General features: G+C 39.3%; 1 protein-coding gene across 3 annotated transcripts in view; it reads left to right on the top strand.

Moving 5' to 3' along the window:
* Positions 1-25,330, top strand: part of npnta (nephronectin a) — a 61,485-nt gene that overhangs the window by 9,283 nt on the left and 26,872 nt on the right. The window contains exons 2-4 of one of the 3 annotated variants that reach the window (XM_054778717.1): positions 883-983; positions 9,365-9,418; positions 14,374-14,466. In XM_054778717.1, the coding sequence (XP_054634692.1) occupies positions 883-983; positions 9,365-9,418; positions 14,374-14,466 (248 nt within the window). The remainder of the gene's footprint in view (positions 1-882; positions 984-9,364; positions 9,419-14,373; positions 14,467-25,330) is intronic. The other 2 variants (XM_054778718.1, XM_054778719.1) reach the window with 2 other exon arrangements.

Genomic DNA, 25,330 nt, shown 5'->3' with positions numbered 1-25,330 from the left:
ACGGCCTTTAATGGTACCCCTCTGTGACGGCGTCACAAAACAACCTTCATTAATTCAAACACTCAAGTGTAAAAAAAGTTAACCGCGGTGTTGTAACACTGTTATTACTGTGCATTCCTGTTAGGCGAGTCTCTTTGCATTAACACTAACATTAACACATTTTCTCTTCTTTTATTAGCAATGTTAACTCTCATGTTGTACCGAGCAGCCAGGAAAACTGCCCGTGCTATGGTTATTATCACATTTTTCCTCTCTCCCCTGCCACTTTCTATAGAGTCATAGATATTGTTTTAGTATAGTTTTTTCTTATAATAGAGTGGTGAACTTGTTTTTCCTTTTGTACGGTTGTTACAATGTGACTTAAAACATTGTCTGTGCAGTTTTGAAATGCCGACAGTTTGATGAATCCACTTTGCATTGTTACCTATGAGTGAATTGGAACAAAACATCTATTTCCTTGCTTTTATTTACTATGAGCAACATTTTTCCTTAAATGGACATTTTTCCGCATGTTCTCTTGAAATAAGTCAGTGATGAGGTAAGGAAAAGGTAATCCACAAGTGAGTCTGCCAAGAAGCTTTTGTCTAGAAGTTTCTCCCTCTTGGAATGCGGGACAACAACCCTCCCCCAAAAAAACCATCCAGCTATTTTTTTTGTCTCTCCACATGGCATCATCATTGGTGGCTGAAGCTAATTTACACTTAAACTGACTTTCCTTCCTCGTCTAAAAGCCGATACGTTTATTTCACTGGAAAAGTGTGTCATCAATCATATAGAAGCCAGTTTACGCTTAAAAACATGCACACCAAGCAGCTGCATAATGAGAAAGAACACATTAACAACTTCATTGGCTGTGAGCTCACCATGCGGTCTCGTTTGCAGGTCGGTGAGGCAGATGGCATCGTCCAACGGGCTGTGTCGATACGGCAACAGGGTGGACTGCTGCTGGGGATGGACACGCCAGTCTTGGGGACACTGCCAGCGTGAGTGCTGCTGCTGCTGCTGCTGCCATTGTTGGAAGGAACGGGCGTGCAGGGTGGGGCTGGTGAGGTAGCGGTGGGGTGGCTTTAGCATTAGCACTGTAGCTACAAGGCAGTGTTTTAAATGTGTCAAATTTGTCTTGCTGCTCCAGTGTTATAAACCACAACATCTCTTTTTACGACACATTTACTGGTACAAACAAATTTACCTTGAAGAGGATGCTAAACGAATAAATTTTTCCCATAAGAAATTATGAAAATCCAATTAATCTGTTCCAAAAATGTCAGCACGAAACACGTTTTTGTAGTTTTACATGAAGGAAACAATCGGAAATGCATATAAATACATGTCAATAATGAATAAAAATGATAAATTAACATTTAAGTTTACTTTTACCTTCACTGAAGACGTGATTCTTGACGTGACTGTTCCCAAAAACATGCACCTTCCTCTTCAACGCCACCTTCTTGTTTTGCAATGAGTTATTTCTTCAGTTCAATTCAGAAATAACTCATGACAAAATAAAGATGGTGTTGAAGAGGAAGGTGTTGATCTTACTGTCACCTCGTGTCTATGGGAACAGTCAGTGAATGTAAAAGTAACCTTAAATGTTCATTTATACCTTTCATTCATCATTTACAGTACTCGCTACATCGTGTTTCGAACATCACGCCCTCACTCTATTACGGTATCGTGGTTGACTTGGACCTATTATTAGTAAAAATAAAATACATATTTAAGCAAATTAGATTTATTCTTGACTTAAATTAAGCATTTCAAGCATAAAAATGACAAAATTAACCAAAATACAAACAAAGCAGAAGAAGCATTCTAATCGTTAATGTAGTACTGTATTCTACATTAGCCACTAGGTGTCAGTGAGATCAGGGCCAGACACCATCGAAAATGTTTACATTATCTCACAACAGGCACAATAATAATAATATAATGATCATAATATTAACACGGGCTACTGTTAGGGCCATAACCCACGACAAGCTAAAACTCAGATCTGAACCTCTGACGTCACTTCCTGTCCTCCACACATCCGTCCGCCCGCCACTAAGGTCCGCTAAGGAACACATTTAATGTGACACAAACGAACAACAGTTCTATTTACGACTTAAATGGCTTATTTACTCTTATGTCTTCTACATTGGGTTATACGAGTGTAAAACCATTTAAAGCCGCTATTACAATACATTGATGAGGCAGTAGCCACCACGGGAAGTACGCTGTCCAGAAAAAAACAAGGAAGTGCCATTTTGTTAGTAAGCTAAGGATGCTAACAGGACATTTTTTGAATAAAATGACATTAACAACACAGTTTGTGTTGGACGCTAACCAAGGTTCCACCGCATTAAAAAATATGTTAAAAAGTTACAATAAAAGCATACTAATAGCTTGATTAAAAAATAATAATAATAATGTTAGTTAGCTAGCACATGTAGCAATGTAGATCAATGTAACGGTCAGGCCTTTTGTTGCTAGGCAGAATTGTTTGTGATCTATTTGTGCGAGTCACGCCCACTCTGCGCTTTGAATGGCCAACTAGTGGCTAACAGCCCTTGGTGGCATTGGGCATTGGAGAAAAATGTGATGCGAGTGCCGCAAAGGTATCCAATAATGTCGGAATTTATGCCTTCAAGTGACATCTGCTTAAAGGAATATTAAAAGGATTCAGATGCTCTGTTATGGTTTGAACAACATTTTTCTTGACATTAATGTTATGTAGCAATGCTAGTGCTAATACGCTAACATGCAAAGCTAACAAGCCGCCTCGCTGGTGGGTTGCACGGTGCTGCTGCTTTGGGATTTAATTTAAGCCTTTTTTCACGTCAGGAAATGAGCATAAAGGGTGTGTTTTCTTAGACCGTTAGCTTCTCTTATCTTAGCATAATTGGTTAAATGACTCCCTGTGGTGGAAAAAGTCTTAAGGCTTCACGGCTCTGCATGTTTGTGTGTTATTTTACTCCTCTCCATTATTTGTTGCTCTGATCCGTCTTCATTTGTAATTCCCGTACTGTACTTTCGTATGGGAAATATGTCGCACGCTGCTGCTTGTGGTCAAAAGCTGCGAGCAAAAGCTTAGTTTGTTGATTTGTTTGCGGCCGAGGGCCATCTCCTCACTCAATTATGGTGACAGAGATGTCCTTCCGGCCAAGAGAATTTGCTGTGCTGAACTCACAACGCCCCCAGTGAGTTTGCATTCTTTGGTCCAGATTAATTTAAGGTCCTTCCAAGATAAATCTGCTTTTTAATCCTCATCCTGCACCCAAAACAAGCATGATTTTGTCCTTTTTATCCAAACACGGCATAGAGCAGCTTGTTCTCACGCTTGTTCTTTATTTGTAATGAGTGCTATTGGCCAAGCGTGCCATAAAAAAGGGAGAAGTCAGGACAATTCCAAAGCCCCTTGACGGCCAGGGAACCCCAAAAATAGGTAATTACTAATAAAATTAGTCATTAATTAATAAACTGGGGGCGTGATTTTTTATTTTTTTTTTCATGGGACCCAGAATTCCACGCTGCACCCCTGCTACTGGCTATATGACATGAAAAAAGGAACCATAAAATTACCACCTTAATTTAGACAAAACCATATTTGACTTACTTTTTGAAGAGAACATATTTCACTGGTAAAACCTCCAGAGGAAGACATGTGAGAGTACGTTGGAACTTCCAGGTGAGTGAGAAAGCACTCTGCAAACCCAGGGTCTTTCACTGCTGAGAAAGATTGGTCAGCTCGTCTGATGATTTTTTGGGGTTATTAGCTTAGCCTTTGACTGTCACACACATAAACGCAAGTGTTATGGGCGCCACACACGGGAGGCAACAAACGACTGCGATTGGCGCAACTCATCCCCAATGCATAGCAAACCATGCACACGGGAGGTGACGAGCGTCTGTGAACAGCCAACACCCTTGAGCGACATGTTCACATCCAGAGCGAATTGTACGAGTCTCCCACGCCGATCACATCCGCCCCCATTGCAGCATCCAGCCTTTAGCGACCGTCTCCCGCCCACTTTCTCTTCACAAAGCCAAAACAAGCATGGCTGCCGTGTGGGACTTACCTGTTGTGAGCGTGATATACAGTCATGCAAAAAAATATTAGACCATCAGTTTATTGATCCATTGTAATGGAAGGTACAACTAAAGGTACATTTGTTTGGACAAATATCATGATGATAACAGATATAACTCATAAGAGTTTCATTTAAGAGCTGATATCTAGCAACTTCCATGGTTTTCTTGATAATAACCAAAATCACTTAAGTTCTTACATGAATAGCTATAGCATTGTACTGCCAAAAAATGTAACACTTATGAGCTATTGTTGTTGTCATTGTTAAATTTGTCCAAACAAAGGTACCTTTTAGTTGTATCAGGCATTAAAATGAACAAGAAACTGATGAAACAGGAGTGGTCTAATCATTTTATTCATGACTGTAAGTTTTGCACCCTGTAAAACATGCCAGGGAAAATGTCTCGCCGGAGTGGTGCGTTGCGGCGGGCGCTTGGCAGGGTGTGGTGAGTTATCGAGGCTTGCAATGTGATCATCCAATCCAATCCAATCCACTTTATTTATATAGCACATTTTATAAACACTGTTTCCAAAGTGCTGCACAGACTAGTAAAACCATAAATAATAAGTCAAAGTAAAAATGACTACAGTAAAAACTAACAGATCAAATAAAAGAAAAGAAACATACAACAGTAAAATATTTTAAAGCAAGAAGTAAAAACAAAAGCAATAAATCCAAGAAGTAGGTAATAAATAAATAAATACAATTACATTTTTAAATAAATAAATAAAACCATTAAAACTAAAAAAAGAATAAAAGACACAGAGGACCATACGACTCACGCCGAGTTAAAAGCCAGAGAATAAAAGCGGGTTTTAAGACGTTAAGATCATCTGCCGGGCGATGGCTAATGTAGCACCCGTGTGAGCGGGAGCTGACAAACAGCCGCCACCAGCGAAACCCATCGCCAATGCGCAGCCAACCACGCACACGGGAGGCGACAAGCGACTGCGACCAGCCTCACCGGTGAACTACGCACCCACATCCAGAGTGAATTGTGAGAGTGCCCCACAGTTTAGACTGGCTGTCAGATGTGGAAGGAATTTGGGGATATCAAAGTAGTTCAGAGGAGGAAAGGCGGCCAGTGTTGACAATTCACTCTGGATGTGAATACGTCACCGTACCAGTACAACCACCCGCAGCCTCCCGCTCCCACGGCCCGCCACGTGCCGGCGATGATCCCCACCAACTGCAGCTGCCGGTCACCTCCCGTGTGTGGCGCCCATAAGGCGGATAGCCCAAAAAGTCATTGGATTCATCGCAATCAAGCTGATCTCGCATCCAAATTCTCCTTAAAGAAGGTGCCTGATCATTTAAGTTTCACCCGTGATTTTGAAAATGTTTTTGTTTAAATTTTATGGTTCCCCTGAGGCGCCTGCAAGCCTGCTTTTCATTGAGGTTTTCAGTTACTAATGTGAGAACACTGGAAAGAAATGCATTCTGAAATACAAATGTGACTTGTGGATACCAGCATTTTGTTAATGTTTTGGTAAAACAAGCTTATTCGCTTTGGTTGGGTTGAAATAAGCTTTGGAAAAAAATGGTTACAAACATGAGTAGCTCTTGGACATTTTTTGTAAAAGTAGCTCTCGCAAGAAAAAAACTTGGTGACCCCTGATGTAGCCAAAAGCACATTTAAAAATTTACACTTCATCTACTGTATGTGATCGGTATCGGCTGATTTCACTCATGGATGATTACCGGCAGCATAAAGCCCTGATCGGAGCATCCCTAGTATGGACTAATTGAGAATTTCAGTTTCTTCAGAATGACATGGGTTAATATAATGTTTGCAAAACCATAAACAAACCACCAATAAACTTTAGTATTACCGTAGTTTGTTAGTCTGTTTGTTAGCTACTTTTAAATTAACAAAAAAAAAAAAAAGAAGTGAAAAGTCTGTTGACTTGTTACATGGATCAGTATTGCTTGGAAGTCACTAAGGATGTGATTTAAGTTGAATTCACACTTATGGTTCAGCACTCTGGTCTGAACCACTGTGCACCACTGAAACACTCTGGCCTTTGGTGCGTTTCGCTTTACGTTCACACCGGCAGTTTTGCCATGGGACCAAAAAAATCAAAATCAAGCTAGATTGTAGAAGACGACAAGCTGTTTTGAAATTGGCAGGCTGAAGCTTTATTTAATGATAAGCTACTTATTCTAACCGGCTGCCATCGGGATCATCTTGCTGTTACTTTTGAATTTAGTGTGAAGATTTCAGAGCCTTTTTTCCCATAATCTATTCCAGGGTGAAAATGTCACCATCATAACAACTGTATTAATCGTACATGCAGTGTGTTAAGTAGCATTTTAACACTCTAAACCGTCATACAAATGTAAAACGACGTTAACCGTCCTATAAACATGAAACATCTGACTATGATGACGCGTAATGGTGGCATAGAAGTTAAAGAAGTGGAGAGGGTCTTTTTTTATTCTTGCGTTGTGTTTTTAAACATTTCATGTCATGCAAGTGTAAAAAGAAGTTCACCCTGTTAATGTTGAAATGTCAAAAAGCAATAACTTTAATGAATAACAATGAGCAATGGGAAGGTGAAGTGCATGGCAGCGGCATAACATTTTTTAACATGCTTAATTGTCTTGCAAGTCAGGGGTGCTCACGCTTGTTCAGCCTGCAAGCTACTTTTAAAATGACCAAGTCCCAAAGATGTACCTCCTACTATACACATAGAAAACATATTTAGAAATATAATTATTTGTATTTATGTACGTTGTACTTGTATATCATGGGTGCACACACTTTTTCAACATGCAAATTACAAGTCGACATGGATATATGGCCTGGATCAGTATTGGGTGGAAGTCACTAAGGGTGTGTAAAAGGCAACAAAACAAACTCAAGCATATTCACCTGACGCTGTTTTCCCATCTGAGAGAAAAAATACACATTGAGATGCAGAGCCTTCGTCCCGACACTCAACACTCACTGAGACGTTTGGTCAGTAAAGTAAAAACGGCACAGCGCAAAATTGTGTGCCTTAACAGAAAGTCATTACAAAAGAAATGCTGGTCTTTAATAGAGTTGAAAAGCTAGCATTTGAAGAAATGCTAACATTAGGCAGTATGAATTGCCTCTGAGAAAACACTTGTCACAAATTCCAATTCAACAACGTTAGAGTGAAAGACACATTAAATATTTCATTATTATGATATTATTGTTATTATTTATTATTGTATACACACCTCCACATCTCATTTAACAATATTAATGGTCTCACAAGTGTAAAATGAAGTTAACCGCCTCTACTAGTAAAAACAATCAAATCCCCTGCCTTAAGTTTGAGAACCAGTGATGATGCATATGGTGACGCTGTTTTGAATCTTGAGTGCTTGCTGCACACAGCTTCCAAGTTAGGCTTTGCTAAAGGCCACAAAAAAGCTAAAGAAAAAGCAATGAATCCCTTTGATGGTAGCCAAACTGAGGTCTTCTCACTTTTTGTGCCACTTAAAGACGTAATTTTCCCAAAGATTTTGATTGAATTGTACAACCTCACCGTTCAACTTCATATATATTTTTTTGTCAAATCATTCTCAATCATCAAAATAACTCTTATTGGCCAAGTGCTCATATGATCCCATTGTTTTCAGAATAAAATGATCTACTATTGCCGTTCTATCTATTTAAAGTAACCACCACTGCTGTGGTTAGGGAAACAGCACAATACCAACATAGAGATGAATAACATTGATTTGTGGTGTTGTGTAACCGCATATGTCAGCGTATTCTTCATTGTGAATGTGGTTCATTTTGGTCTCCAGCAGACCCTGCATTGGTTTCCAAAACCAAATCCACAGAGACCAGGATTTACTTTGACTGAGTTTTCACTCTTTGTTTGGCCAAATGCACAGATTGTGTTTCCACTCGGTCACTTGAGCTTTGAAAGCAGCGGGAAAAGTGATAGTGTTTTAGTGATGGTAATGATCTGTGGGCAGCGTTCTTATCGCATGCTTTATTTCACCGGCGCTGAGTGGCTCAGATATCGGTTCAAGTGTGTCTGCTGGAGCTAATGCGCAGAACAAATGGGCTTAAGGAGCTTTGAAGAGGAATAAAATTTTGAGATTGACTCCAAGCAAGGGCTTATCGAGCGACCTTTTGAATGATTGAAATGATGCAGGCTAGAGAGCAGACCTCCGCTAATGCATCAACACAAAGGATGCCTGACAAGGAACACCTGAAAACAAATCTTTACATGTATAAAAGTGTATTAATTAAAAAAGTGATATGACGGCACTCTGCCAAGTCTCAAAGGGGGGTTCTGAAATAAGCAAACACCAGAGGCGAAGGCAGCACTGATGGAAAATAGTGGGAATACGTGTGAGCTTGTAACTTTTGTAACTTTAGTGTATTCTCGATGCAGATTTTGGGCCAGGGCTTCAATAGCCATGTAGTAAAATTATAAAAAGTGTTCAAAAAAAGATAACATGTATTCTCACCAAATGGTGACATTCTTGTATTATGTCAACAAATGAGGACATATTGACAATATAGGTACAATTCTCGAAAGCCCTCATCATGGCGTTTAATTTGATATATGACTTGATATGCTTTTGTTATAATTTCATTTTTCACACAGAGGTGAGGGTCAGTTGCCACCAAAAATTTATCACCTGAGCGACTATGTGCCTACTATTTGTCCACAACGTTTGGAGACATACACAAAGCTCTAATACCAAAGAACTTAATAATGACTTGTTGCAACATTGTATAAAGTCAGATTCTTCAATGTGCTGGAGCGTAAATCACATCATACGATTTGACAAAATACCTCCCTCTGTGCACATCTTTATTTGAATGTGCATCAAAATTGGTTGGGTTATAGCTTTGCACATGTACCACCTGTCCACAAAGTTTCATAGAAATTTCACAGAAATCCATGGTGTAATGTAGTGTACTTTAGGGTGTAATCCTCCTGCTTAACACTCTCACAAACTAACCAACCAACCAACAGGGTTGCTAACAGTACTCCTCAAACTCACTAATAATGCATGTGTGACTCTACAACATTGAGAGAACAACAGCCATGTTTCTACTAACAGTCCAATTCACCACGGTATGGTTTGGTATGGTAACCAATTCACTGTCCAACCAGTCTAGCATCACCCTTTTGGTACTGGCCCACAAAGAAAGGGTGCCAAGAAGTACAGTTTTGATTCCATACCGAAGTGGAGCGAACTGTTTAGTGGAAGCATGGCTTAAAAAGGCCATCTAACATCACCTTTATGTGTTTAACATCATGCCTGCTCCTGTTGTCTGGCCATTTGTTTTGCAGCTTCCGTCTCCTTAATTCGCAGGCTAGTCGGGATAAGGTGCCCCAAGCCCCAAGGTTAGCTCCACACTATCTGGCTTTATAGACATGCATCACTAGGGGAACGGGGTTGTGGGCGGTTGGGGGCACAGCCTGTGAATCTTATTTATAGATCAAAAGTCACCCCGATCACCTTGCTACTTAAACTCTCTCAACCTGACTGTAGCAGAAGCGTTGAAGTGTTCTGGAGGACACTAAGCGGTAATCGTGATCCAACTGGGGAGCCCATAATTTGGGGGGTGAGGGGGTTTATGTTAAAAACAAAATTATGTTAAGGAACTGTGAGACTGAAAACAGAAAAGAAAACCAGGGTTGTTATGGGGTTACAGCATAGACATTTTCCATTTTTCAGTTTCCGTGCACATGAATTATTGCATTTTCCGAAGTTTGCCAGCAAGTTCAGTGTTTACTGGGGCGGTTTGCAGCTGAGTTTGAAGCTTCTGGGATGAGACTCAGCACCTCCAAATCTGAGGCCATTGTTCTCAGTCGGAAAAGGTTGGATTGTACCCTTGGGTTGGGAGTGAGGTCTTGCCCCTGGTGGAGGAGTTGAAGAATCTTTGGGGTCTCGTTCACGAGTGAGGGAAGGTTGGAGCATGAGGTTGACAGGTGGCTCGGCACAGCATCCTGCAGTAATGCGGTCGCTGTACTGGACCGGTATTCCCACGCTCACCTACGGTCATGAGCTTTTGCTCATGATCAAAATAAGAGATCCCTAAGAGATCCGGGACAAGCTCAGAGTAGGGCCATTGCTCCTTAACATCGAGAGGAGCCAGTTAAGGTGGCCCAGGCATCTAGTTCGGATGCCTTCTGGACTCCTCCCTGGTATTCCAGGCATGACCTGCCGGGAGAAAGCCCCGGGACTGACCTAGAACATGGTCTAGGTCTCACAGCTGGCCTGGAAACGCCTTGGTGTCCTCACTGTGGAACTGGAAGAGGTAGCCGGAGACCGGGAAGTCTGGGCTTCCTTTCTGAGACTGCTGCCCCCCCTACCCACACCCAGAAAAACTGAAGAAAATGGAGGGATGAATAGATGGATGGAAGTTGGCCGTTGTTTTCTGCCTTTTCCGCTAAAAGTCTTTCTGGTCAGGGAGTCTTGCACCACCTTTAGCTTTTTGATATGCCTGACATTGTCAAAATACCTTTTACTGTGTCCCAGGGTTCCCCAATATTGGTCTTGGGTCAATTTTGTTGCTTAGTTAGAAGATTTTCAGCTTAATTCATGTTTCTGTTCTGTTGTAAAGAAACAGGTTTTTAGCCTGTTCGGCATCTGGTGTGACATATTGAGAACTTGTTGAACAGTTGTTTCAACACAACAGTGGCTGGTGTGTCACATCACTTTCGTGCTTCTGTTATGGCCTTAACACTACCTTTAGAGAGTGGAAAATAGCTGGATTGATTCTATGTCTGTATGGTTCATACAGAACAACGGAACTTAAATGAGGGTGGAAAAACATCGTCTTTAACATGCAGCGTGCATATTATTGGATCATTGCGGGAGATATATATCACCGTGATTAATGTCATAAATAACCGTGTTGTTTATTGCTACACTGATGGCAGGATCACTTAGCGTAATCAAAATGCAGGCGTCACTACAGTCACATCAAATAACTTCCAAACATTCCTCATCATGGCAGTGAAAGTGTGTCACCACTTGGATGTTTCGTCCTTGTTAATGGACCGACGATCCTATCCGCTATGTTTGGCCTTCCAGCTGCTGAGGACATTTTTAGTTGATCAACCCCGCCGTCCGTCCTCCGATCCCTCTGCCAAGTCCGACACTTATAAATACTCTCGGAGTCCCGTTGATGGCCGCCTGTGATCCAGCTTATTCCAGCCAAGCATTCCTCGCCGCTGAGCCAACGAGCGCTTGAAGCGTCTTTCTTTCATTTGAGCCGCTAACGGAGCACTAGGTTCTCAACAAGTGGGGAGACAAGTTTCCAACAACAAACTGATGGTCCACTGGATATTTGGAGTCTAGACACTTGATCCTCTGGGGGAGGAAGCATCTAGAAACTTTGAGCCTTTTAATGATGATGATAATGATTGTCATTGATGACGTTTTACCGGATTTTTTTTTTTTTTTTTTACTGTTCTGTATGAATTGCACTGAAGACACTGAAGAGGGGGTGCAAAGTTGGTTCGGCAATTTTCCCCTTTAGTGGTAGTATCAGAGCTATAACATTGGTGGGACGGCACCTGTGTAAAAGGGAATATCCTAAAGGCCTTAAGTTTTATCACCGGACACTTGCTTCTCCTGCCCTGTTGTGTTGAAAGCAGTTGTCACAAATGAATGCCAGGGACACTGTCACTTCTGTGGTGTGGCAATTTTGCGGAATCTCAGTGTGAAAGGGCTCAGACTCATTTCTCTTGCCATGCTGCAGTGAAAGCAATTGTTGCTGTCCGACAAGTACTTCATACGTCACACCAGAACATGTCGTTATCGCATTGTAATTACAGTGGTGCCTTTGTTCCAGAAGGTCTAACTCAAACCAAAACGACTCCTAACTAAGACACGTTTGCCATAGAAAATAATGTAAATCCAATTAATCTGTTCCAGACACCCAAACATTTTAACATAAAATATTTTATAGAAAATACTCTAAGTATAGTTTTACATGCATAAAATTATGCAAAAATAGACAACTGAACATTTAACATCACTTTTACCTAGTTTTGCAAAGATGGAGGGGGAGGAGAGCGGGTTATGCTTAGAGGGCAATCCCCTTTTTTTGTTATTGCACTCATGGGGCAGTAAGGCTTTTTAACATGCGCAGTTTTACATAAAAAAAAACAATGCCAGAAACATGTCATGTAATGAAGAAATTAACATTTACCTAGTTTTATGCAGAAAACATGCATTAATATTTCATATTCACATTGTCAAAATGTTTACTGAAAAACACGTTTTTCAATCATTCACATTTCAATTAAGTATGTCAATAAAGATCATTACACATAATTCTGTAGATTCAATAGCATCTCAATCAATCAGACTACGTAGCATTCATTATATAAAGTCTATGTTCTACCAGTGTTTAGCATTGTGTTTGTGTCTGTCTGCAAATAAACAAAAAGGGAGACAGTTATCAAGAACAACAAAAACTTAAGCCAACACTTTTTGATAAATCGTAAAATAATAAATTACCAAATAATTAATGGGGAAAAAGCATATTTTTGAAATGGAGCTCAGGGTGCGATCGGCACTGTCAAACAAGTAACGTTTTTCCACACAAACTAGCGGCTTAAAATTTGATGGTGGTTATTGTAAAAGGTGTATGCATCTTACCGCTGAGTGGTTTCTTCACATCAGCTGACTGAAGTCATGTGACAGCTCCTGGTTGACGTTTGATGCGGTGATGTGGCTACCATGAGATTTTGTGTTCTGAGTGTGATCCAAGATGGCTGTGTAAACAAACCAAGCAGCACGAATACAACAGTTGGTCACACGCACCATATTGCACGCTAATCAGGCAGGCGAATGCAAACCAAGGCAAAATTTTTGCATATATTTTGGACGTTAACCGAAAAATGCGCTAACCTGGGTGGATGTTAACCGAGGTACCACTGTATCTGATTGCTGGAAATTCTGCTTTAAAAAACATTTATAGCAAGTTAAATATATATTTTTAACACTTAAATGGAAATAGCTAGAAATTTTAACAAACTTTTTGGATGGGAAAAGCTCTTAAAAATTCACTGATTAAGAAGAAGCGGGGGGAGTGAAATCATCTTTTTTTTCAGAATCACAGAAGTTCAGTTTCCTTTTTTTTTATAAAATGAAAGAGAAAGAAAAATGGAAACACATGCTTTTCATTGGACAGCAACCATATGCATTTTTAAAATCTTTTTTAATGTCATTTAGACACAAAATGTGCCTTTTTTTTCCCTTTATTTTATTTTGAGCTCACAGTCATTAAACAAAACTGAAATACTGAAACATAAAAAATATATTAATAATATATTCATAAAATATTATATAATATATTTCAATAGTTAAAAAAGTGAAACTCTTCTATTCTATAGTCACTACACACAGACTGAAATATTTTTTTTATTATAATTTTTTTTTTTTTATTTTGGCGATTATACAGTAGATTACAGCTAATTAAAACCCCAAATTCAGTATCTCATAAAATTTGAAAAACTGTCAAAAAGTTCAATATTGTAAAACACAGGTTTGCGCTCTAATAATAAAAAAAAAAAAAAGGACTGCCAAAATGTCCTGGGCATTTAATTGGTGTCTATCTCTTAATTGAACTGCTGAAATCAAATAAATTTTGCAGCACATTTGAATTTATTGGATTCAGTACAGTACATGCTCTTCCACCACCACAGCATTAATTAAGCCAGCACTCTGTTATGAAGAAATTAATGAGGCTGTTAATGAAATGTATTGGCCAGGGCCCAATAACAACAACACTGTTGACAATAATCCCTAAACATTACCCTCACATCTTGTTAGCCAGACAGTAATTATAGTCTAGAAGAGTTAATCTTCTTTGGACATATGCCAGTGTAAACATTAGGAATCCAACCTTGGGATGGGCATAAAAATCAATGAATTAAGAATTCTGTCAATGGAGGCAAAACTGGAGTGCAAAACTTAGATTCAACGCGTTGTTGATTAAGGCTCTACTAGTTTGTCGGCTAAAGAACAGGTTGTTAATTTTCCTCATAATCTGAGTAAGAAATTTAGTCAAATGTCCATCCATACATTTGTAAGATCAATCTATAGGCTACAAATAAGGGTCCATATAGTCTTCTTCTGGGTGATTATTGGTGTCAACGGTACCACCCAGGTGACAAACCACCATACCGCTAAAGTTCCATCAAAGTACAATAAACAAGCTTTAAAGATTAAGACTTGTCTTACATGAGTGAGCCATTCTGCTACCTTTACAGCTACACACTTTAAAGCCTCGTTGGTGAAGCAGCCATGCCATTAAATGCTCTTCCTCCCACCCTTCTAGCGCTGTGCCAGCCAGGCTGTAAACACGGAGACTGCGTGGGACCCAACAAGTGCAAATGTCACGCCGGTTTCACAGGGAAGACCTGTAATCAAGGTGAGCCCTCAGAACCTGCTACCAGTGTAAACAGTAAACAGTGTCAACATGGATTTACGCTACATGGTTGCACAATTGTGTGTGAGGACTTCAGAAGCGGTGTAGCAGCTTGAAAAAAAACAAAACAAAACATAATTTTTACACTTGCCAAGCTACTCTCTCAAGGCTAAATTAATGCTGTTTTTTAGCACCTACGTAAAAAATAAAATGCAACATGATGTTGCACAGTAACAAATTATGTTTGCGTCATGGGCCCCTGCCGTTTTATGTTTGCTGAGAAGAGAACATGAATTTGAAACCTGTCATCTTTGTACACACTGACTTTGTACAGTATTGCTTAAAGAAGACCTTTTCTTCAAGGTTTTTTTTTCCTCAGTTACATAGTTATATACTGTATATATACACTCTATGCATGCAAAAAAAAAAATCTGTAAAAGCTGGCAGAAACATATTTTTTAATTAGATTTTGAATAATAATCATAAATTTAAGAATACATTTTGGGGGGGTTAATATTTTCTTTAAATTGAATTTAAATTAAATTACTGTAAAAAGTTATTAAAAAGTAATAAATGTGCCCAAACATTGTTCCCTCAATGAATGATTCATTAATTAGTTAAAAAGTAATGACAATGAATTATCTGCCTTTTTAATGCATGAGGAAAGGAGCCCATCCAGGCCAAACTCATTCTAATGATTAGTTGAATGCTTGTTTAAATCCTTTTTAACACTGGCTGATGTGGTCACTTCCATTTTTGTAGTCGTTTAACTGCATTTTTAAGTTGTTTTGGGTGTGTCACTGCGCAGTCCGTCCCGGAAACGCAATCGGTTCTACGCATGTGCAGAACGCGTCTACATCCGGTTGGCCTATTTTTCGGGAGTCACATGTTAGTCATGTGTAATGCACACCATCCGTCGATCTATTTTACGGCAGCAATATACCAACATGGATTTCCCAACCCCTTCTCCAAAATGAGTCCCATAATAATGTGTTCATGAGGACGACTAACATAGTATTGCGTATTGAACTCTGAAACCGGTTAAGGTTCTGGCCAGAGAACACCAAGTCATCATATGGACTTAAATTGTGGACTTAGAAGTGTACGTGCGGTGTAATACTTTAAATAAACTCAATGTCTGCATCTTGCATATAAACTGAATATTAATATAAACAATGTCACCAAATGTATTTGCATATAATACGTGTCAATTGAACTCTAGTCTTAAATCAGCATGTGCAGGTTAGGCATAACTAGCTTGTTTTAGCACGCAGATACAATTCACTAAAAAAACACTGCTGTCAGTCCGACTGTAATGATGTCAGAACATCAATAAAACACCACACACACTTGGGAGGAGCCATTAATGTTTCAAATATATCTCTTCAACATTAGAAAACTCACACTGGCAATAACTTCTGCACGGATAGATCTTAGAAATTGGAAGAGAAAGCGTTAACAACTCACAGACGCAAACCAGAATCGCTTTCAAGGTGTGTAAAACGTACATAAACATGGAGAATTTTTGATAGGCGGCGTAAAATGATGTGGTGGTCAAAATAAATTAGTGGCGGACTACCACAACTAAATGAATAACACTGCATGATAACCTTACTAACTAATGTGGTCCCAGCGAAAGGAACCAATCAATGATTGTGGCTCGCTTCATGAGAGCCACCGAGTGAAACCTTCTTTGTTTTCATCCCATGAAGGACCGGAGAAAGGGCTGACTCAGCGCTGAGCGAGTGCTTCCTCTGCCGTCAAGATAACATCTCAATTACTCACTAGACAACCCTGAGTGGCTGTTTTTTTTGTGTTGTGTTTCTGCGTCACTGACAGGTTGCTCGTGCTGAAAAGCTCTCGCTTTAGCTGTAAATCCACGCTGGGGCTTAGAGGAATTCATGCCCTCAGACGAGAATAGGATAGTGTGTAATTAAAAGCAAGGGGGTTCGCTTGAGGAGGGGAGGTGTTGAAATCCTTTCCGGAATGCTCCAAATGAGTCATTGTGCGTGTCGGGTGGATAGGTGGCTCCCGTCTGCCTCGTTCAGACGTCTCTGCTTTGTCCTAAGATGTAAAAGGATCCAACTGCTGCTTATCGAAACGCTTCAGTTCCTCCTAAGAAGCAGCCATGTGTCATTTGGAGATTCCCCCCCCCCCCCCCCCCCCCCCCCCCCATAATTTCTGGATAACGCTTTTTCAGCGTCGATAACCTCGGGTGTTTTGAGCTGGCGCATGCTATGGAAGCCATTTTAATTATTCAGAAGCCATAGATTAAAGTCGCTCATTTAAATTCAGCCTTCATTAAACATTGATTTGAGCTTTACGATTGATGTGCGTCGCCCCGTTGGAGCCGCTCGCTTCTTATCACCACCAGCGGAATATGCCACTTAAGGTCAAAGTGTCACACCTCATAGCTTTGAAATCAGATGATCTACAAGCGGGTCGCAGGCTCCATGCAGGATAAATCAAAATGCAGATGAAACGTGTGCGGTGAAAATGAAGCTGCACCTGCATTATGGCTCACAAGTGGACACACCTTCCTTTGCTTTAAGTGGAAGGTGAAGACAGACTCATGACTCTGCGGGTGCGATGGCCAACAATGCTGTGAAACACTTGAGAAAACAGCAAACATAGACTACCGACAATACACAGGGAGCTCATTTTACTGAATATTTGCCAAGTAATTCCATAGGATTTTGGACAAAAAAAAGCAGTTAATTAGTAAATAATGTACCTTTTTATAAAATGTATCTATTTTTGTTATTTTTTATTGCATTACTGCTAAACTTTTTTTTAAACAAATGTAATGAAAATAATGTACCTGAACACTTGCCCCCAAAATCCTTTTAAATATTTATTTTTTTACTAATATTACTTTGTGTTGTGACATCATTTTCAATATCATTTTACTGATCTTGCATGGCTTTATTTAAATCTTTTTATTTGATTTAACTTATTGGAATACATTGCTGCTAATTGATTATTCCTATTTCAAGGGGACCTATTATGCTTTTTCTCTTTTCTGACCTATAAATGTTCTTACAATGTTGTATTCTTGTGCTAAACGATGCCAACGTGTCAGATTGTGAGGTTTGTGCATTTGGAAGTGAGCCCTTAAAGCAGTTTTGGACGGCTCTTTACGCTGTGATTTACAGAGTTTTTTTAACACCGAGTTCCATTGATGTCAAATGCAAGCCGGGCTTGCTTAAATGGGCATGCCCAGCACCCCCGCTCTGCTTCGCTCTGTTCATGGTGTTAGCACGTCAAGCAATGGCTCCCAGGAATTGTTTGTTCGGGTGTGCGTAAAGATGGCAGAAGTGGTTGGAGTTGCTGATTCCCTGTCATCTGTCAACGGCACTTCACACGGGACTGTTTTGTGAACATGGGCCGATACGAAGCTGGACTATTTGCCAAACTGTTGCTGAAGTCAGTCCTTCCAACGTTACTTGGTCGTGTTGAAGAGTCAGAAGAGAAAGCTTTAAGTAACAATTTATCAGTGTCCTTATTGTGTTTATTTTGTGTAAGTAATCGGACAAAAGGGGTCCGGCAGCTGTCTCGAATTCCTCGGGAGCACTTGTGAATGTGACCAATCACAGCGGAGTGGGCTCGGCGGGAGGCGTACCTGAAGGAGGGCCGGGGGTGGAGTAAATTACACAGACCGTTTAGGCGGAAGACAGGAAACACTGCAGGAAGAGGTGCAGAGTCTGGAGGATCTTGAAAGCTTTTTGTGTGGGTTATCGTGTGTAGTTGCTCTATAGGAGTCCGGAACTCAATAAAAAGACCCGAAAATTAGTATAATAGGTCCCCTTTAATATAATCAAAACCAAAAGCCAAAATACTGACTTTTTAAAACGTTATTTTGTTTTTGTTTTATTATGTCAAATGCTATCTCTCTAACTTATTTGTCAGAAATTTTAATTTGTAATAAATTTTGGACCAAATATTTTATTTTTAAGACAAACATATTCACTTAATATAATTACTAATTACAGTATTTTATACAAATATGATATTTTTGAAAATCATGTTATTGGAATTAATATAATTTAACTTTTTTTCTTTGTAATATGCATTAACAATTGTTTCAGGTTCGGTATTTTAATGAGCATCTTATAAAGGTCTACCATCGCATTAAGCCTTTTTCATTATGCAGGGCTTAAGTGCCTTTTTATTGCAAGCCACATCTTACTATTTATTTTACTTCCTTTTCTCTGCCTATGCGCATAATCTAAACGGATGGCATATAAATGAATGATTAAAGGAACAGCTGTCAGGAATAATGATATGGAAAATTGCAAGCATCCTCCTCCTGATGCCTGTGAGGATTTGGGATTTTAATCAGCCTGCGTAAATAAACTCATCAAGGTGATAATCTGTGTGTGACTCCCTGCAGCAGCAATGCATCTAATAAAGTGGTAATAATGTGGAAGGTGGCTTTCATTAAAGTGATCTTGACCTGCTATTTAAAGACTTAGCCGGAGGAAGCTTATCGACAACATCACACGACCTCCACTTTGTCTTGAAAAGCAAAACATTAGATCTGAGTCACAGCTTGTTTAACACTGTGGCAAGTACTGTGATACGCTACTAAGTATTTTACCGCTATTATCATACATTTAAACTGTTGATTTTCTTTGCTCCAGACAAGATGGTCATGGGTAATATTTATATGAATTACACTGAACAGCTAGCCTATTGAGAGAGTTAAAGGAATTATCGGCAGCAAAATGACATATTACACCTTTTAAAATGCATGAATTCAACGATGTATAATAACGATAATATTTGCCCAATATTGGCATAAAAATGTGATATCGGTATCAGGTTTTTCCCCGATGATGGAAAGCAATTTTTTTTTTTATGCTGTATAGATGGCCATTTTAATGTTCACATGGCCAGGATGACACCACAGTTTGTTCACATACAGTGCAAGCCCACCTCCTTTGCGCTCTTGTGTTCCTGTCCGCTCTGACTGCCCTGAAGTCAGCTAGCGCTACGTTAACATCTGGGACGCTAGCTGTTAGCCATTGAATGAAGCAGCAGTGGTTCAGGAGGTAGAGCAGGTTGTCCAGAAACTGGAAGGTTGGCGGTTCGATCCTTGCTCCACCCAGTCACTGTCGTTGTGTCCTTGGCAAGGCACTTCACCCAATATCGGAATCTGAAACTGGGAGTTGGACAATATTGGCATATTAGTAGTTATCGGCAAAAAAGCCAATATCGGACATCCCTAGTCCTTTCTTCTTTCACAGTAGACTTCTCAGCCTTTCTTTCATCTCTTTTTCCGCACACTAATTTCTATTTTGCACAAATAGAGGAACATGATGTCGGCAGACTGCACTGGGTTAAAAGAATCCGTAATTATCTCCCATTCTTCTAATGTCTCAAAAGTGACAAGTAAATGCACAAGCAATGGCTAGTTTCGGTTACGCTGACAACCGTATGCTGTCTGACTGATTATTGTTTGTAAACGTTTATTGCTATCTCAACAGGCACACATAAATGACAATGTCCCACTATGGGGTCTGTGATGAACCAATTTTATGTGATTTGTGTGTCCAAACTAGTGAAAAGCAGTGCTATCATCTTCCAGGTGATTGGTGACTGAGGACTGTGGACAGAGAGATTTTGTTGAAATGTCTAAAATTCCTGAGGCTTAAGAGTTTGCAGTCTGGCCGTGACTGTGTTCTTTAAGAAAAGATCTGTAAGATTTTACTCTGCTCTAGCAACAAAAAAGGAGCTAAGAAAGTATGTGATCTTATTCTGCTCTAGCCACAAAAAAGGAGCTGAGAAAGGATGAAAAGGGGCGGGGATGGACGCTTCTTCCCACAAGTGTAATCCTCTTTACTGCGTAATGTTCCTCTTTACTTTTCAGGAATGTGGTGTGGTGGTCAGAGGTGTTCTAATCTTTTTTTTTTTTTTTTACCCTCCACTTTCTCCCTTTTTAAATGTAAAACCTTTTGAAAGAAGAACAGCCAGCAGTCTATTTGACTCCACCCATGTGGTCCAGTCTCCTTCCTATAATTCAACCTGGGGACCATCAGCCGGCGACTGTAATGGCGGAGGGTGAGAGTAAGCTTACAAGGAGTCGATGTCCCCCTTTTTTGGGGGGTGAGGTTGTCCATTTAGACTGAGCCTTGAGGAATGCCAGCATGAATGCAGAGCATGTCTTGAGCTTTCTTGGAGGCTGTTATGCACCTGGACGTCACTCTTTTGCCCGTTAGAGCAATGCCTCAAGTCGTAAGGAGCCCATTGCTGAGGTGTGTAGGGAATGCCGCACGGTATACCTCAAGCAGGCTTGTTTCGTCATTTGCATTATTTCTCCACCACCAGCACCACCTCTATCTCCTAGTTTTCTAGTCTTTCTTCCTTTCATCCGCCCTCTCTCGCCGTCTTATCCTATTTCCCTCAGAGGCTGCGTCTGGCATGTGAACTCGGTCCACTGAAATAATCCCTTATTTCCATTTCTTTTGGCTAGTTTTTTGTTTTTCCAGCGCCACAGGCAGAATCAGTTTGCAATTTAACAAACACAGTCATAACAATGACTATGTAATATCACCAAAATATGTTGTAATATTATGAGAAAAATACTAATTAGAATAATAAGGTTGAAATATTTTGACGATAAATTCACAATTTTACGACAAAAGACAGCCCATTTTTCACAGTCATTTTACAAAAGGACGTTTTTTTAATTGTACAAAAATAAAGTAATATTCACAGAAAAATCTTCCAATTTTACTAGAATAAGCCGCAAATCCAACAAGAGAATTAATTTTGTCATTTTACAAAAATAGTCATAGTACGAGAAAAATGTTAGTTATGACATAATTAGGTTGGACTATTCTGAGAATATCTGTATAATTTTACGACAAAAGCAAGTCAAACTTTTACAATAAGTCCGCAATATGACATGAAAATTACGAGAATGAGTTGTAATATTACCAGGATAAAGTCGACATTATAATAAGTTTGGAATAATTTGAGAATAACTTCGAACTTTTACAACAAAAACAAGTGAAACCTTTACAAGGCGAATGTCATAATTGTATGATATAGTAGTAAGATAAAGTCCAAATGTTTTCAGAATATTTTTTTTTATTTCACAACAAAAGCATGTCCAATCAATTTGTACTTTTATGATAATCGAGTTCAAGAATCAAGAATAAAATGTTAATATTATTAAGAAAAAACACAATAAGGATGAAGTTGTAATTATGATAATGAAGTTGGAATATCCTGAGAAAAAAATTCATAATTTTTTGACAAAAGCAAGTCCAGTTGTTGCAAAGCCAAAGTCATTTTATGAGAGCAGACTTGTAATTTTGCAAAAACAAAGTTGAATATTACGAGAAAATATTAATCAACATAATAAAGTAGAAGTTTTTAGAGTATAATCCAATAGACAATGAAGCGATTCCAGAGAGAGTTGCTTTGGTATTGTCTGTGATCACATTAATGAGATCGGTTGACAGTGCCAATTAAAAAAAATAAAAAAAAATTTTTAAAGGTGTAAAGTGAGGTATTGTTCGAGTGCACACAGGTGGGCGACGTTGTTGTTGGATGCTGGTGAGGAAGAAGCAATTAACTGGCTCCCTCTGACAAGGGCAGGCCAGCTTTAATGTGACTTTAATGTGACTCAAAACAAAGCACAGCGTGGGTAGGTGTTGTTTTTTTTTTTCAGGGAAAATCACAGGTGTTCTTATTGTTGTTGGTGTTTATTATTTGGGGAAATGCTGTTGATCCTAATTGCTGCAGTAAACCTTTGTTCAATGTAGCAGTGAAAGCCATTCATGAGGACGCAAATAAATTGTGTAGTTTACAGGCCAAATATTTGCTAGATTAATATATTTTGCTAGTCTAAACAGACATAAAAAAGGTAATGTTTGTTCCTTGTCAATGAAAGTAGCCTTAGCCTTAAGCATAGTACTCTGGGTATAGAATATCAGAATTACAAGTATACGGTCGTAATTATAGTTGTCAGAATATTTGAAAAAAAAAAGGGTGCTCAATTTTAAAAGAAAAAACATGTATTCTCATTCTAAGGCAATTAAGCTGTAATTTTAGTACAACAATGACAATAAAGTTGGAGGTGTATTATAAGAATATTACATAATACAGCGAGGAAAGGTTGTTTTTCTTTCTAAATCACAAGAGTTGTTCTTTTTCGTGTAAAGGCACATAATAATATGAGAATGTATCTTTTCAAGAAGTTGTAATATTGCAAAATAGCTGGTTTAAGAGAATAAATTCAGAATTTTATAACAATAAAGACTTTTAATATTGCACGGAAAAGTAGTCACTTTAGGAGAATAAAGTCACAGTTTTACGATACTTAGACATATTTTGTATGCGGAACAGGTGTCATTTTACCACAGTAAAGACACATTTTGACAATGAGGTTGTTTTATTACAAGAAGATAAGACATAATATTATGAGAATAAAATATTACTAGAAGTTCTAATATTTGCAATTTTAAGAATACATTTTGAATTTTCTTCATGTTATTACAAAGTATATATAGTGTTCCCCCGCTACATCGCAGTTATCCTTTTGCAGGTTTGCTGTTTCGCAGGTTTTTTAAGTTTAATTTTGAATTTCTTAACAGCATATGAACATGCATTGAGTTCTGCGTCCTTGTGGTGTATTAGAGCAATCTATCAGTGCTCTGTTGTATGTCTGTTATTGTATTTATTACTGCTACCAGTAGAGGGTGTTGTACTCATGTTGAAGACGTGCAGCTCCACCTAGTCTGTGTGTTTACATGCCTGTACGAGCAATTAGGAACCCACAGCAGACAATAGCCGGACAAATACAGAGCCACAACAGTCTTTATTGGCTAAGGGAGAACCCGCCCATTGTGTTCTCCATCCTGACTGGCTGTAGACCCTTGTCAGTCCTTCGTGCTGTCGCTAGCAAACTGCATGAGCTGCTTGCTAACCGCATATAAACAATAGAAGAAGAAGAAGCTAAACCGACTAAATGAATCTTCGGTTTAAGGAGTAGGACGAGGACGACTGCAGGAGCAATATGTTTTAACAAGGACACAAAAACGTTATTGTGTCCAATCTAGTAGATTGATCATTAAAATTCGAATGAAATTTGAGCTTTCAGAGTGTTTAAAATGTGACAAAATGTTATTGCCTGTCTGAGCAAAGTGCATAAAGTGTATTGTGAGGGGTTTTACAGCCTTAAAACATATCTAATTGTAAACAAAGAAAAGTTTTCACTTTAAGAGCATAAAGGTGCATTTTTACAATAATAAAATGATAAAACATAGCATCCGATCTTTTTTGTGTGTGCAGAACAGAGGTCACAATTTAATTTGGATATGCGTTCAAATTTTGTGTGTTTGTAACAGCACTCGAGATCTCAACATGGGCCAAAAATAGTACGTAAATTTAATGTAATTTTAATGAAGCCATGACATTATTTCTCGTAGATTTAATTTCACTCAAGGCAGTTGAACACAGAGTATGGTAAGCAGTTGCATTTACATTGTGGTCATCTGTGACCATGCATTTCTGGTCCGTTATGTCTGATATGTAAGCTGTTATGGTGCATGGGCTAAAAATAAAACCTTCAGTGCTGCCCCCTATGTGTTTGAAGTGTGGACAGCAAATGCATTCCACTGCTGGCCAACACATTCAAGCCTAATTCCGTCTGTAGTCACCTATTATGCTGAGAGGCTTTAGCTGACCCCAAGCTGCTATTAATAGAATAAAAGAGCGGCCGTTTGTTTCATCATTTGTCGAAATTAAGTTAAACCTACGTTAAATTTAGAAGGTATGCCGAAGTTAATGCAACAAAGCAACATTCATACGTCCACATTGCTGGAGTTGGCGTCATTATAAAGCTGCCATATGACATTAAGTTGACCTCTTGTGGTGATGGAATCTATTTGTGAAGATGATACAGTATCCTAGATAAAAGGGATATAAAGGATTTCATATTGTGGAACCATACTAACATGGAGACTAATCATGGAGACACTTGTGTTTTCGCCCAGTAGATGTAATATTAAATCTTACACGGCATACTTTTGTGGCTCCAGCCAAGTAAAATATCCCATCCATACTCTTCAACCTTAAGCTCTTCTTACATGCTCCATGGAACCCACTGAACAAACCCCTAATTGGCTTTCTCCATACTAAAGGCTGCTGAAACGAAGCCAAAAGCAGTCTTCAGTTCAGTTCTTCAGTTACACTGTAAGTCCTTAAATTAATGGAAAATGTCATTCACAGTTGCTCAGCTGTGAATAAGTCCACTCGTGATACTGTCAACAACTTAAGTTATGTTCCACAAAGAATGTCGACAATGTGCTTTTTTGAATGCAATTTGTGTAGATGTTACTCTTACTAGTCCTAAATCTTACGAGTGCAGGTAATATTAACGGCAGGCCTTGAAAAGTCTAGTCTGGTTGCACACTATTGAAGTTCTACATGTTTTTCATGGCTGAAGCAGGTACTACGAGATATCATTTCTAGTACCTGGTCAGCCTGGGTTCCAAGCTGTGGATACATGGCGAGAAACGACAAGAATTTGCATTCTGTTAGTCCCTGAGGCTGCAGTGTTATACTCCACAGTCCGCACTTTGCTGCAGCAGCCCGTTTTTATGCTGCCCCCAGTCTCCTCTCGGGGTTGTTGTTGTTTATTAGCTTGTCACCTTCCGACTGATGCGTGTTAAGTGTGGCGTGTTTCCCGCAGCACTCCTATAATGAGCTGTAATTAGTGGATTCTATTAGGTATGAATGTGAGTGTTTTTCTATATTTACCCTGTGATTGGCTGGCGACCAGTCCAGGGTGTACCCCGCCTCTCACCCAAAGTCAGCTGGGATAGGCTCCAGCATACTTATATTTTGAGCGTGT

Source organism: Dunckerocampus dactyliophorus, chromosome 6 (assembly GCF_027744805.1).
Source record: "Dunckerocampus dactyliophorus isolate RoL2022-P2 chromosome 6, RoL_Ddac_1.1, whole genome shotgun sequence".
Classification (NCBI taxonomy): domain Eukaryota; kingdom Metazoa; phylum Chordata; class Actinopteri; order Syngnathiformes; family Syngnathidae; genus Dunckerocampus; species Dunckerocampus dactyliophorus.
The sequence above is the reverse complement of the archived record's forward strand: the minus strand, read 5'-3'. Positions and strand labels throughout refer to the sequence as shown.